Consider the following 15,437-nt stretch of genomic DNA (forward strand, 5'->3'; position numbering starts at 1 on the left):
GCAAGCTACACAGTCTCGAATACTAATACGGAAAAAAAGCTTATTTAAATTGATATTTATTCAAGTATAAACTAAAATAACATAACATGTTTAAAAAGAAGGTCATGTTTAATTATAGCTTTACAAGTTAAATTTGCTTGTATATCTGGGCATCAGGTTCGCTTATATCTGTATAAGGTTAAAGGTTGTGCAAAAAAAGTTTTGATATGAGCGCAAGGGCCTGAATATTATGGAGTGGAGATGACGGACCGGCAAGCGAAGGAGGTTCATTCACAAAGTGGACAGACAAGCTTGTTAAAGTCTTCGAAAAAATTGTAGGCCGCTTTCTACTAGACTTTTTTGGAAATTGAGCAGAGGACGTCTTACGGATGAAATGATGATGGTGATCAAAAAGAGTCTCAGTATTTCATATAGAGATCTAATATTTTGTCTTAATCAATTACTTTTTTTTAATATTTATCTATTAATTATTGCCATTTTGTAGGTGGTATGAAGAAACAAAACATTTCAATGATACATTTTTCCTCGAATGTACTTAAAACAGATTGGGGCTAGACAACAACGAAATTAAGAAAGTTAAAACTTGACTTTCTTCACTTGCTTGTTTTTAAAAACCTGAATAACTCTATAAACAGTAAGATGACACACTCCTTTACCTGGATTGTTTTAACTGTTCACGAACGGAACTCGAATTTCAATGAAAAGCGAAAGCGTTCATTTATTTTACAACGGAACCGCCGGCGAGAGAAAGAAGAAATGGAACGCACCTTCAAGTCAGTTTTGTTACAACGTTAAGCGCGAAATGACGCTCTGTGCCAATTAAATAAACGTTCCCATATGAACAATTTTAATACTCGAGATTAAGTAAAAAACCAGTACAAATGATGGATTTAAAAGAAATTATAAAGTGGTTTATACCGTGTTTTCATATATTGCTAACATACAAATTGAAGAGAAGTAAATTTAATTTGAGTATCGTATATTTGATTTTACTTTTCAATTTGCGTCTTGGTTTCGGGGCGAATGTAAATAGTGATAGTGAAACAGAAAATAGTCATAGTATTATAAATTTAAGGGAAGATAGTTTAGAATCATCCATGTATAACCAAAGTGCAAATATTCCTAATATAAACTATGGAAAAGCGGACCTTTCGACACTTTTGGCCGACAGTTCTATCGGTACGTAATTTTTTTTTCTTTATTTTTCTAAGATAATTTGGGGCAGTACAATATATTTGTGTTTTATATGGTAAGTCATATTGGTGCACAAATTGCAAGACGAGTTTTCAGAACGTAAATACATATTGCTATTAACTTTTTCATTTAGAAAAAAATATTTTACGATCTTTAATTTTGTTCTATTTGAAAATCTTATTAGATGTTATCCCTGGTATGAATCTATTAATTACGCGGAAGAGATCATTGAATTCCTTAATTTCAAAATTGGTTAAATCAAATTTCTTTAATATTTTAATTACATGTGTTTTAAATAGGAATGTGTACAACCGAAAAAATTTTCAATAAATATTTTTTTTTACACTAAAGTGAATGGATTCTTTGGGCTCATGTTGGATGTATTCCTTATCAATAATTTTTAACTTTGACTAATATAGTACTGAAAATTACGCGGAATCGTATACGCTATTTATCTATAGACATAAATTTGCAAATCTAGTTATTTCGTGTTCCACTATATACATCGCTTCTATATTGAATAAAAAGTAACGATTGCTTATTATTCGTATATAAAACTGCATAAGTATCAGGATAAACGAGACTGTTCTTCTTCTTTAAAACTCTGCGAAGTGGTAGTCATGTTACCTCTTATATTATCTCTCTCAATAATCTCATAAATGTCAGTCGAGCAGCTGTTATGAACCATCTGGGGCACTCTGAAATTGGTATCTTAAACGCGTGCGAAGTGACAGCCCAATTCAGGGTCCCTTCTTGGGGCGCCAACGCCTCGTCACATCAAAGAAACGACTTCCATATCTTAAGAAATATATAATATAATAAATTGAGCCAGAAAGTCCAAGAGAGCCCTCCAGCTTAATTACTGAAGAAACAGATTTATGATAATCGCCCTTAAAGTTTTGTTACCTCCAATCGATAGAAACAGTAAGTGGAAATAAGCAATACCGCAACATTATGTCAAAGAAAAAAAAAACTTGGTCGTGCGAAATAGAAACGGCTTCTCAATGGGTACAGAATGAGTCATCGTGACTATACCGGGGTATGCATATATATATGCTTTAAAGGCCGGAATGCATAGATTATTTGACCGCAAAAAACTTTAAGGCTTTTGTACCTATTTACAATACATCTATAAGGTAACTTTTGGCAGTACAAAGTCTGTAAGGACAGATAATAAATAATAGTTAATAATAAATTATATTGTTTCGTTATTTATAATCTCTGAAAGCGTTAATTTTTGATAGAGTGTGCTATTAATCGAAAGTATATGCAAATACACATATTTTATTCTTCTTCTATAGTAATTATATTTTATATCGGACCCTACGTTCATACTGTCGGGAGAAAGTAAAACGTAGCATGTTCTTTGATTAAAAATAATTACATTTGGCCATCACGCAATACATCTATTAAGATTGGATATTTATGTAAGGTTGTGTTGACGTGATTGTATAATTAAATCTTTATGCTTTCTAAATATAATTCACAGATGTGTTTGTTAAATATCAGTATATAGTAACAATGACTCATTCTACGGGGTAATCGGTTAGAGGTGTTTATACAATTCTTTACTCTTGTTTTACTCCTTTAACGCTTATTTGTTAAGGGTGTGAATGTGTGGCTCATTTTATCTGTCAATTAATGTATGGGACAGCGTATCCAAAATTTAATAGTTTTAAAATAATACATAACGTAATGATAATGTAATAAAAAACAGCTGTCAGAAGCTGAAAGAGCCTTAAAAGCTTTTAAACCTACCAATTATCCTTTATAGAACGATAGACGTAAAGAAATATTATTGATACACGGATTCCACTTTAAAGGAAAATAAAAATATTAAAAAATCCCCGAGTTTCATAATCTTAAATTGTAAATTTGGATGGATGCGTTAAGAGATTATTAATTGCCTGTATTTTTAAAAATTGCAGTAATACTTATTTTTAGACATCTCACGTACACTTGTAAAATTAATAATATTTGCTCATTATCTTCGTTGAGTGATTGGTTTTATTTCCGCAATATTTTTATGCCTCTATTTTTTTAATAAGTCTTAAACCATTTATCTTCGTCGAGTGATTGGTGTGATTTCCGCAATATTTTTAATGCATCTATTTTTTTAACAAGTCTCAAACCCTTTTAATTTGTATTTTAATGAAATCGTACAACTGGTAATCATTTTTTAATTCATATTATTTTTGTTTTCGCTTTGTTCATTTTAATTTGACCTTTATAACGACTTCGTATCGAAAGTTAATTTTAACTGTCATGGTTTTTAATTATTACATTATAATGTTACATCCACTTGAATATTTGACTTATACGAATTGCTAATCTTGTATTCAAAAGTTGGACTGACGAAATAGTCAAGGTCACGGGAAGTTATTGAATGCAAGCAGTGTAAGACTTCGTCCTGGTCTTTGGAAGAGGCCTTATAGTGGACATTTATTGGCTAACATAATCGTGACGATGACGATATATTATTAAATTACTGGTAATGATAGTATTTAGTTTCACATATTATTCCGTTTTATTAACAATATTTTTGTAATAATATTTACTTACCTATTGTGGATCGAAATTAACAAATAAATCAAAATACAGTATGCAATCCTGTGGCGATGCAATCACCTCAATTTTTCGTACAGCTTAGAATATGCAACTACGTATGACTAATTTATGTAAATATTTTCGTCTATCTGAAGTGATCATTATAAATTATTATCTTTAACTAGTTTCTTTTATACGTACGTTGAAATATAATTAACGTTCCACTTTCAAGTGCATAGTAATGTCATCATTCATTTGTATTGTAGAAAAGTAAAAAGTAAAATCAATAAAGGTCTACTAAATCTCCTTTTATACTGAAACTACAATATAGTTTTTGCTACCCTGGTTCCACAGGCTAGGTGATTTATTAATGATGTGTATTGACGCTTAGACGCGCGCTGGAAGGCTACGGTTAAGGGAATGGTAACTCCTCGAATCTTGATTGCTGTTCAGGCACCAAGGAGGAGCATTAAGAAATATTAAATCCAATCCTCTGCGATTAAACAGAACCTAAATGGTTAAACGTTCGACATGAATAGTAGACAGGTCCAAAGACAATGTTCACCTCAAGCTAACTGCGACTGTAATCATACATGCTTGTTATTTTGACATCGTTATAGTTTATTTGTATGTATAAAACTATGAGCAGTTGTAGGCCAATGGTAAAGTACTGAGATTTGCGGTCGTAAGTCGCGGGTTCGATCCCCGGGATACAATCTAATATAATTCACAGTTTGTGCATCAATTACAGGATATGATTAGCGCTGCTCACTAACATGCTTCCAGAGGAAGGGTTTTCTCTGCGTATCATAATACTGCCAAAACTAACCCGCCTGCTATGCGTGGAGATTATGATATATTCCCCCAAAGATCTTTCTTCGATCTTTTGGGAAATATACCATTGGGGGTCTTGCAGTGAGCGTATATGGGCTGAAATAATAATAGTTTGAACAATAACAGTATAAATAATAAAAAAAATATTTATCCTTTCGAATAGCTAAGAGCATCTTCCATGGTTACAACATTGATATGGTGTACATTTAAATAAGTATTTATACACGGTGTTATTGGTCACAATTTTCTTCATAAGCTACTGCCAGACCCGGTATGTTTATTTTGTAGAGAAGAACCTAACAAGAAACTCGATAGTCGCTCTTTTAACGCCATATTATTCATGTTATAAATCTTCTATTTAATAATAATCCCAAGAATTCAATAAAATATTTTATAAAGTAATATGTTTTATTGATCAATCTTTCCTTAAATAGGTTCAATCTTTAATTTTTCGCGGAAAAAAATTATTTCCGGAATCTTTTTAAAGAAGCATGTGCTCTGATCCGAAAGGATTTTTTTCTGCTAGGTATTTCACTGCTGCACAAGTGACATTTGCAGATTCCGCGGGTTCAAGGTGATAGAGCGCAGAAAGCGCCTAGTCTAAGACCTCTTTGAACATACTTATATTGTTGTCGTTTCTACATACTACTATTTCGCCGCATTTGGGAGGCCGCCAAGCTCTTAGGTCACTTTGGCTGACGTATCATAGACTGACTAGACTCAAGGACCCCAAAGAGGAGGAGTCGGCTAGAGCTATCGAAATATCCTCTTAACATTACTATACAAAGACACCCGCTGCTATTGCTTGGCTACTACCAGTTCGGAAAGTGTTAGTGCTGCAAGAATTGGTGAAATAAACACCAGCAATACTTACGGTTGGCTTTCGCTGTGCTTTTAGGAACTCGGCGATCGTTGGCAGTTTCAAGTCGATACGCGAGTCTTCATTGTGAACATACTACGGCGTGCCCGTGGCCCTACTCATGAATTTATTCTATGCGATCGGAGTCTGTGAATGGCCCAAAAGAACAAATCATTATTTCGAATGCCTACCGGCAACAGAAACCTTTTGTTAGGTTTCTGATTCATATTTATGGCTGCCGTTACTATTTCTTTTCGCAAGATATGGTATAGATTAAAATTTTCGCAAAAAAACATTAAGTTGGTCAAAAAAAAATTATCATGTAGCTTATAAAAAATCCGTTATGACCAGGAACTACAGCAAAAAGATTTAATTCCCACTACATGGTTTGACTGAACTCCTTAAATAAATAAAAAACTGTTTCGCCTAAATAACTTTAAAGAAACGAGGCGATATTCAGCGATCAATGAACCTTGAATCGAGTAATACGTTTAGTAATTTTATTATTTTTGCATCATCTATACGACCGGTATGTTGTGACTGCATCAAGAAAAACGAGAGGGCTTTGCCCTCAAAGTACGCAGACTGCTTTTGTATATTTTACGATAAAATTACATATACATGTACTGATCCATGTCATTGTTAAAATAAAACGATTAAAACAGGAAAGAAATCTTTAAAAGTACATTTCTCTTAAATTACTTTTACTAGTTTCACTGTTTCAATTAAATTTAGCGGTAGACCGTAAAGGATGATTTTCTAAAAAATAAACATGTTCAGTTCGATGTTCGGTATCCCATTTTTTGTTTAACGCTCTCTAAAAATAGTAATTGTTCAGGAATTTCTCCTCTTGAAATTCATTTTTGAGGGTTTAGTTACAAGAATGTTAATACAGTGCATCTTGCTTATCTTCTTAGGTACGTTTTTGTGTATTATTTTACAAAATATTCTTTTTTAATAAAATCATTTTTATTTCATACTATACTTGTTTGTAAAAAATTAGCTTGGATGGTGCGATCGTACTTTTTTATGTTGTTATAATTCAATGTTTTTCTTTCTGATGTTACGCTACAAAAAAGAAAATTGACATTAAAATAAAATGAAATAAAAAACCAATCAAAGAAACAAAGAACAAAAACTTAAGTCATCTATGCCACCATTAAAAAGTAGACGAGAAAATGTTCACATCAACCAACTGTCTCTTATAGTTAATAAAAAACACCTATGATTGTACTAACCGTTACTAAAATCACATGGTCATTGTACAACTAACGGAGCAGTTATTAGCGTTGTTGCATATTAGCAACTTGACAATAACACGGAAAACCTTGCTTCAGTATTAAAAGCTCCGCATTATTATTTTGGAATTGAATAAAGGAGCTAATCTAACACATAGTATGTTAAAGTATTTATTGTCAAGCTAGTGTCAAAAATGAGGAGATTCGCAGACAAACGAAAGTAGTAGCAAAGACCAGCAGTTTGGCAAGTTAATGTGGTAGTTGGCAGGCCACATAATGTGCGGAACTGACGGCTTCTAGAACCTTAAGGTTCTGAAGTAAAGATAATGGATTGACAAGCGCATCAGATGTGGGTGGACCATGTGAGTGAACAGAAACCTTGATAAAATCGAACCTTTTCTAAACCTTGATGAAACCTTGTTAAAATCGTCGAAAGACCCTGAATAAAGACATCTTCCAATCGGTTGTATTCGAAATCTATAAGAGAGAATATTGTCCAATTGCAGCTCTTACGACGGCTACAAATCTTGATTTTTCGTACTTCATGTGTGGTTTTAATTTCATACTACAGCATTCTGGATACGACAGACAAATATTAGTTCTACTTTTCCAATTTATTCATGGTATGATTTTTAGATAGTATAAAACTTATTGCCAGGCCATGTCATCAACATCATTGTTTCAGCCACAGACCGTTCTTGCTGATCACAGGACTATCCATAAATATTCAATACGACTGGCTAAAAGCGGTCAGCATTCAGAGTCTTCCAACGACTGAGTCGTGCCCACCTTGACGAACGTACTTAGCTGTATTTGCTAGTACGTTGTTTCAACTCCAGATTCTTAAGGCTCCTGGACCGGGCTAGGTTTTAAACAAGACACATATTTAGCTCTCAAATTTCTGACATATTTTATTTTCAGTGTAGAATTATGTTTTTTGCCTTTTTGTAACGTATGCACTCAAAACAAATGAAGCTTTCTTAACCTACTCTTGATATTAAGTGATGAAGAGGTCTAGATCAGCGTTTATTGATCACATCTCGCAAAAACTTAGGAAGTGGACCGGCTGACTTTGATCCGACTGTCACACATTCGATGTTGATTTCACAACTCATTGAGGTTAACAGCCGCGAGCTGACGTGTTGCGCTTCTTGTGTTATTGGAATTCGAATATTTACCCTATAATTTAAATGTTACGAGAACAACCAACGGTATTTTATATAATTTATGTTTCGGATACTAGACGGTCAGTGTCTTAGTGACCGTCTCTTCTTTTTTAGTGTTACATTCGTTAAAAATTATTTATCGTATTTGAATTTACGAAGGATGTATCGATATGCAATAAGGAAGGCGTCATTCATCGGGATTTAGATAGCATAACGCTGAAGGCGTTGAAGCTACGGGAGATTGGTTAAAAGCTTTCTAATCATCTTGTACATTCCGTACATTCTTGCAATACGAAGTCTGCAGAAATTGACAGTAAACAATAATTAACTTTAACTCAAACAATTCGAGATACTCTCTCAGGGGCCCTTACGCCAGGTTGTTTCATGAAACTCCCGCCTAAGCGATCTAAGATCTCGGCAGCCTCTCTATCCGGTTATACAGTAGAATGTAGGCCAAAGCTGAGGATCCGGAGGTATCCCTGGAATAAGTAGCTAAACTAATACAAGAGGTTTAATCTAAAAGTCATCTGTGACTTGTTCTCTCGAGCTTGCGGACATTACAAACTATTACTATTTGGGCGACAATGTAACTATATTTACTTACCTGGCTGCAAAAAAGTAACACAAAACTTTTTCTAAAATTAAAACTTTTTGCTAAATTATTTCGTTACCATTGATATCTTTTTTTTATATATTTATAACAAAAATGCCGAAACCTTCTGCTCGGCACATTTATTTATTTTATATCATTATATATATCCAAATACCTATACACATCATCAATATTAAGTTATGAAATTTACCAAATAAATTCATTAAACACGTACAGTTTACGTTTCAATTTTAATTCAAAGCTTTCAATAAAATAATATGTAATAAAATTTATTTCAGGCAGAACATTTGGACGGCCGTTTAAGAAAATGGCGCAGGCGCTCATACCTCTGGTATTCCAGATGGGCGCGGCGGCCACCTGGGCGGTCGTAGCAGCACTCGTTGGAATCAAGACTTTAGGTGTCACCTTACTTATACTCAAGTTACTACTTATTGCTGGCGCTGTGAAGGTAACATTTAAAAAAACCTTAACAACTTATATAAGTTTTAATTAAGTTGCTACTAATAAAATTACGTAATTTATTTATGAAAAATTAGAAAACTTTTACGTAAGCTTTTCTTACGTAATCATTATTTATTGATAACTTATAACTCAGTAAAGGTTTGGTTCGTATCCAAAACAACTTCTATGTAAATATACTAACAATTAGTTTTTAAATATTTTGGTTTTATTAAGTCTACGGCTCACATACACTCCACTAGCAATAGATAGGGGTATACTCGGAATTTTTCTACGAGATTGAATTATGATTGAGGAGATCCATAGACAAAACTAGCCGAGATAGCCCAGCGGATTGGCAACTTGAAGTGGCAGTAGGTAAGGCACATGCTGCCCAAAACACATGGCCGCAGGGGCATTAAGGTTCTGAAGTAAAGAGGATGGACAGGCGAGGGAAGTGTAAGACATCTAAGGTCGACAAACCACTTTGTTAAAATCGTTGGAAGATTCTGAACTCAGGCCGTGTCCAACCTACTGGAAACCTGTGGAAAAACCAACGGCTGTAATATGATGATCAGATTTTCCAAAATATTGATACCGCTTTTTAAAGTTTTAATTATTGTAACATCAACTACAATCCAAGTTCGCGGGTTGCATGTGTTGTCACAATTTCGTACAATTTAACAGTTTACGCTGGAATTCATAGGATTGATTTACTCAAAAGAAATCGAAATCAATTACTAAAACACGCAAAGGCTCGAAACCGCAACCATTGGATCGCAGATCCGGCTTTCCCGTTATTATGCTTTCGGAATAAAACATCATTAGACACACAAAATATTCGACACAACACAATTGAATTTGTTAAAGAAAAAACGAAAACGTAGTAAAGCAATACATACACGTCTATACGGGTGAAAGTTGCTTTCGAGGGCTTTGTACGACAAGGATGAGAGATACTAGATATGCTAAGTATAAGCAAGATAACCCGATTCCTATATTAACATCAATAAATTTTATGTGAATAAATGTGCAAATATGTCTCCCTTCTGTGATAACACAGGGTGATTGGTTATCTGTGTTAAAGCTATAAATGGTCGAATTTGTAATAGCTATCAAATAATGTATGCAAAATATTTGTATTTTTTCTTTTTAATATATTAGGTTGGAGCCCTCTTTGGCCATAAAGGACATCAGACTAGCGGCTGGGAGACTACTCACGCTCCACAAAAGGAGATACACTTGCATATACATAACGGTCATCAGGGACACGTGTCTGACGAACACATTCCATTTAGTAAGTAATTTAAATTAACGCCATCTCGTGAGACTTTTGTGATTTAAAATCAATAGTTACAAATATGTACGTATGATTTAGATTTTGTACGATAGAGGTCGTGTTAATACATTATTAAATTTTCAGCGTCATGGAGCCGAGACGGTGTACAAAGTTCATCTGAAACTAAACAAGTCAACGTTGTTTACGAACCTTACGTTGGCGGACCACAGACGATAAGCACTCCATACGGGAATTATGTTAAAATTGATTCGAAAATTAATGGACATGCCAAATAAGTATTACCTTTCAGGTGTAGTAAATAAGTTTAATTTTTAGAACTTTTTAACTATTAATACTTATGTAACACATTACAATTGTAAATAACAAAAGAATATATTTATTTTAGATTTAATGTAATATACAAATATTTTCTAATAAATAAAATACTGTTTGAAAATTCTTTCATTATTAATCCCCAGCGAAGATTATTAAATTGAAGAATGTAAACTTTTCCGTCGACTAATTTGTCAATAAATATTGAATGCGAGTTGTTATAAAGTTTTTATACATATTTTGAACTCTTTAGACGCAATAAATATTCCAAAAATTGCGAATACTTTTTTCATTATTTATTCACGATTTACAAAAAAATATGTTTGCTAGTTAATCATCATTATCATCGTCTGATAGATTATTGATAATAGTGAATAGGATAAGTTTTTGGTCAAAAAATATGGCAGCCTAATTGAGTTCAATGAAAAATTAATAAAAGTAACCATATATTTTTGGAGTCTATTTGCGCATTAGCATATTTATTTGTCTCAATCACCCGAAACTAAAGTTCTTTCCAAAATACGCCAACACTTTAATATTAGGTAAATATGCATTTGAATTTCTAATCTCATGCCTTTCTCAATAAAATATTCTACGCTAATAATAACCTATACATTTCAATTTAAGGCGCCTACAACATATTTCGAAAGTCTTACATGACCAAACTATTTTAATATTTCGCTTTATGCAGGAGAGACCAAGTGAAGCCCTTTCGTTCGTTTAAATGAAATATGTTTACAACATAGGTATAGATTCCCGTCATGCATCTCAACTTCGGGTAACTTAAATTATAAACCTTTTCGAGGACAATTATATTCATATATTTACTGTTATACAATATACAAGAAAATAGGCATGGTTTACAAAAACGACCATTTTATGGATAACATCATCATCGTTGTAGCTTTATGACGTCTATTGCCAAACATAGACCTTTCCTATTGATTTACAAAGCGGAGAGGGCAGACATATTAGCTTATGTGGAGATTTAAACATAATGAACGATGCCTTTCCAATCTCACCATACAACGTGTTTCACTATTGAAACTGACAGCCCTTTATTTATTATTAGATGGAAATGAGGATGTATTTACTCGTATATAAACAGTTGAGTTTCATTATCTCAATACAGAAAATATTTTTTTTATTTAAGTAGTTTGTTTTAGTATGTACCTAATATGAGCTAGTCCGTACAAACTCAAAAAATCATTGTGAAAAAGTTATAGTTCTTTAGTTATATCATAACTAGTAATATTGGTTATTATTGCTCCATTTTTATCAAAAACATATATAGTTTTAACATGAAAGAGCTTCATGTTGAGTTTTTAGTGATGGGATTTAAAATGTATCTAATTTCTTTTTTAGATTTTCTTATTTTGACGGATAGAACATAATAGGAAATTGACGGAACAATATTAACACTTGTTATTTATTCTCTCTACTTCTTCTTTCCCAAAGATCACCAAAATGACCGGTCTTGGGCTACCCGCATTCAGCGACTTCCTGTAACCTTTACTGTGTCGAAAGTCCACCTAGTGGGAGATTTACCCAAAAATTACATATTTAATGGTATCAAAGCCAGACATAAACAGTACAATCTAAGACATTTTATTGTATTTTATTACTAATTAAACACAACTTTCCCTAACCTTTGATATCGTGCATAGTCAGTTCTTATCGTATTTGGATTTATTTTATCTATTACACAGGATTAGGTTTTTTAAATTTAGAATATCGTAGTTTAGATCAACTGAAGCGGTCGAAAATAGTTAAAAACTATTATTACTTTTACTGGAAATAATGTTCGGAATAGCGTTTAATACCTATCTCGTTTACAATCGAGTCGCTAGCCTTGACACACCATTAGGTTTAACCTTCTTAGTTAATTTATACCTTCATTAGTGAGAATTCGATCCAAGCACGCATACAACTATTTACCAAAAAATTTAATGTTAATCATATAATGTATCCATTGATTACATAAGTGATATTAGTTCGACAGGAACACTGACAATCTATCGATAGAAAAATGTTACTTACATCACCATAATTATCATCTTGTCGGCAGTTAAACGTACATTGAAAGGCAATCTTGCGCTGCATGCATCCAGTGACTTCCAGCGGCTTTTACTACACTGTCAATCCACCTACTGGAGGAACTTCCCACAACGTGTCTACTGCCACTAAAAACTCACCTTCTTCTGCAGATCTCCACATTTTTGATCGGATCTTGCAGCTCCGAGCATAGCATGCTTATAACAATATTACTTTATTAAGAACCTTATTACAATATGAAATAAAATACATATAAAAATTATGATAATCATGCAACATCCTCCCATCGTTGAACATTGTCAACTAGACTCGTCTTTAAAGTGAAACCTCTTGACGAAAACTCGGGATGACGACAAATGTATCGACTCTAGCTTCCACAAGCATTTCAGAAGCGCAGCAATAACATTTTAGTTCCGTTAGATACTTAAATATGTTGTAATTGGAAATTCATATTCAATTCGGTTTCAAGCGCAGTGCTATGAAATAAATGACAGTCGACTTTAAAAATGATATTTAATAATATAGAATATACAGAGTGTAACTTATGATTTAGGACTGATAGCTTATATACGATAGTCTTTCATGAGATGGAAACTGCTAACAATAAATAAGTAAATTATTATTAACATTACATTAGATATTTGAGTAACTAAAGATCTTCTTATAATAACAAAGAGTATGTGATGTTTTAATAAATTACTTAACTATGAAAGATGTGTGGCGACTCTCTCACCCATTTAATATTGAACGTTCGCAAAGGCAAAAATGAAACGCGACGTCCCTTGACATCACGCGCGCTACTAGAGGACACACGACCCACTTTGGAAATATCGACTTGTTAGATTTTCTTGTGGATCTGTGTAACCTACGCTATGTTTAACATTATACAAGTCAACATCAACTGTCCTGGTTTCATGATATCAAAGCAGGAGACAACAATATATTATATACATATATATATATATACATAATATTTATAAAAATATATGGCAAAATCTGATGTAATTTTTATTTTAATAACAATTTTCCCCCTGTCTTCTTTAATATGAATAATTAGCTAATCACAAGAAAAATAAGACCGTTCTTATTTGATAGGTAAATACTTATAGTTATCCATAATATTTCAAATGTGTTATAAGGAAAAATTTTACCTTCGAGTTCCACATAATGATCTAATCTGTATAAATTGTTGATAGACGGATATCTGTTTTCCATAATAGAGGAAAATATCTCAATACTATAACGAGTATTATATTTTTCTTATTAAGTGAGAAGATGATTTGGTTTTTCAGATAAAAATTTTAGGAGTAAAGTGTGTTTCCTAGCCGAAATGAAACGATGTTCTGTGAAGTAAGTCTATGACTATTCTTCAATGATTTATCATCATCATATCTGTAATAATTACGAAGGCATAGGCCTCTCCAAGAGATCAAAGATCACCACGATGTCAGGTCGTGCGCTGCCAGCATCTAGCGACTTCCCGTGGCCTTAATTATGTTGTCAGTCCACCCAGTGGGGGAACTATATATGCTGTGTTTACGAAGTTAACTATTTAATTTTATGAACACAAGGTTCATAAAATTAAATAGTTATTTACATGCTAGGAATAATATTTTAAACGGTTCCATCATATAAATGGCACGATGTGGCGACATTTATCAACGTTTTGTCCTATTGCAGTAGTTAGTTGTGGCAGCATTCTTAAAGGCGAGCCGCATGTTGAAAAAGACAGTTGTTAATTTTTGCCTAAAAGCGTGCCGTCGATCGTGCCTCGCGGGTGGACAGTTATGCGATTGCAGGTTGCTTCTAGTGTGGCAGCTACAGACTCCTTTTCAAGTAGGGCAGTCTTTGTAGGTAAAATTGGAATCATCGCTCTGTCGCCGATAAATAGAGAATTATCATCACCCTTCGATATTCGCCGGATAAAATAAATAATTCTTTCAACGACACTTTGCTCTAGAAGTGAAAGTGGCTGATGATGGTAGAGGGCCTCAAGAATTAGTAAAGATTTATAGACATGAATTTACACGCGATAACTTTTTTAATATGTGCTTGTTGTTACTTAATAATAATATACACATTTTTCTATTTCTTTATTTTTTCTGTCGTCATTTTTTTGGTTGGGATAAATTTTTTTTTGTTACCGGTTGTTTTGACGTACTTGCCGACGTTGTCAAAGAAACATTTATATTTTTAATAGAGCTCTTTTGGTATTCTTCTCGTGAAGTGATTATCATAAATTTGGTTATTATTTGACTACTGATTTATGTATTATTATTATTAATTATAATATTATCAGTCATTGAAACAATGTTATATGTTATTATTATTTTTAAATCAAAGGTTAGGTAGAAATCTAATCAAAATTATGTCGAGCCATAAAGTGAAAAGAAACAATGACAAAGAGCAGAGCTGCAATAAAACACGTCTGCACTATTCAAACGACAGACGTTAACTGACATTTTCATGCACCATGCAATGCCACCTCTTCATCACTATCCAATGAAATAAGTTATACGTTTTCTAATCTCTCTATCATTGGCGTTCCGAACGGTTTATCGACGATAATTTTTATTAAAGATATTATGGAAAAAGAATAGTCGTAATAGATGGCTAATACTTACTCTCTGTATTTTTCTAGAAAAGCAGATTTGGGTACAACAGAGTGGCACATATCTGAAGAACGAAGACGCTTAAACTATTCTGCGTTCTGGCGTTGTAGCTTTTCTAGTGATTGGATTAATCAGACTTTCTTTTTGAGTTATACCTTGATGTTATTTTAAGTCATGGCTTAATTTAATTTATTAATTGTTAAAATGCTTTTTAACCAATTCTGTGTAAAAAGTGCACTGTTGCAAATGCAAAAACTTAATTACATCAA

General features: G+C 33.0%; 1 protein-coding gene across 1 annotated transcript; it reads left to right on the plus strand.

Annotated features, from left to right (window-relative positions):
• Positions 1–881: 881 nt before the first annotated feature.
• Positions 882–10,527, plus strand: LOC137923023 (uncharacterized). The gene is made up of 4 exons (XM_068766144.1): positions 882–1,179; positions 8,730–8,899; positions 10,054–10,186; positions 10,313–10,527. Exons 1-4 carry the CDS (start codon positions 882–884, stop codon positions 10,462–10,464), a joined length of 753 nt encoding a protein of 250 aa, XP_068622245.1. The 3' UTR covers positions 10,465–10,527.
• Positions 10,528–15,437: the final 4,910 nt, after the last annotated feature.

The sequence above is a fragment of the Battus philenor genome, unplaced genomic scaffold (genome assembly GCF_028537555.1).
Source record: "Battus philenor isolate CCGP_79_NKW_IND1 unplaced genomic scaffold, ilBatPhil1.0.hap1 SCAF_20, whole genome shotgun sequence".
NCBI lineage: Eukaryota > Metazoa > Arthropoda > Insecta > Lepidoptera > Papilionidae > Battus > Battus philenor.

Coding starts and splice junctions, on each gene's coding strand:
- LOC137923023 (XM_068766144.1), top strand. CDS start 882: ATGATGGATTTAAAAGAAATTATAAAGTGGTTTATACCGTGTTTTCAT. Junction 1,180..8,729: donor TTTGGCCGACAGTTCTATCG/GTACGTAATTTT, acceptor AATTTATTTCAG/GCAGAACATTTGGACGGCCG. Junction 10,187..10,312: donor TGACGAACACATTCCATTTA/GTAAGTAATTTA, acceptor TTAAATTTTCAG/CGTCATGGAGCCGAGACGGT.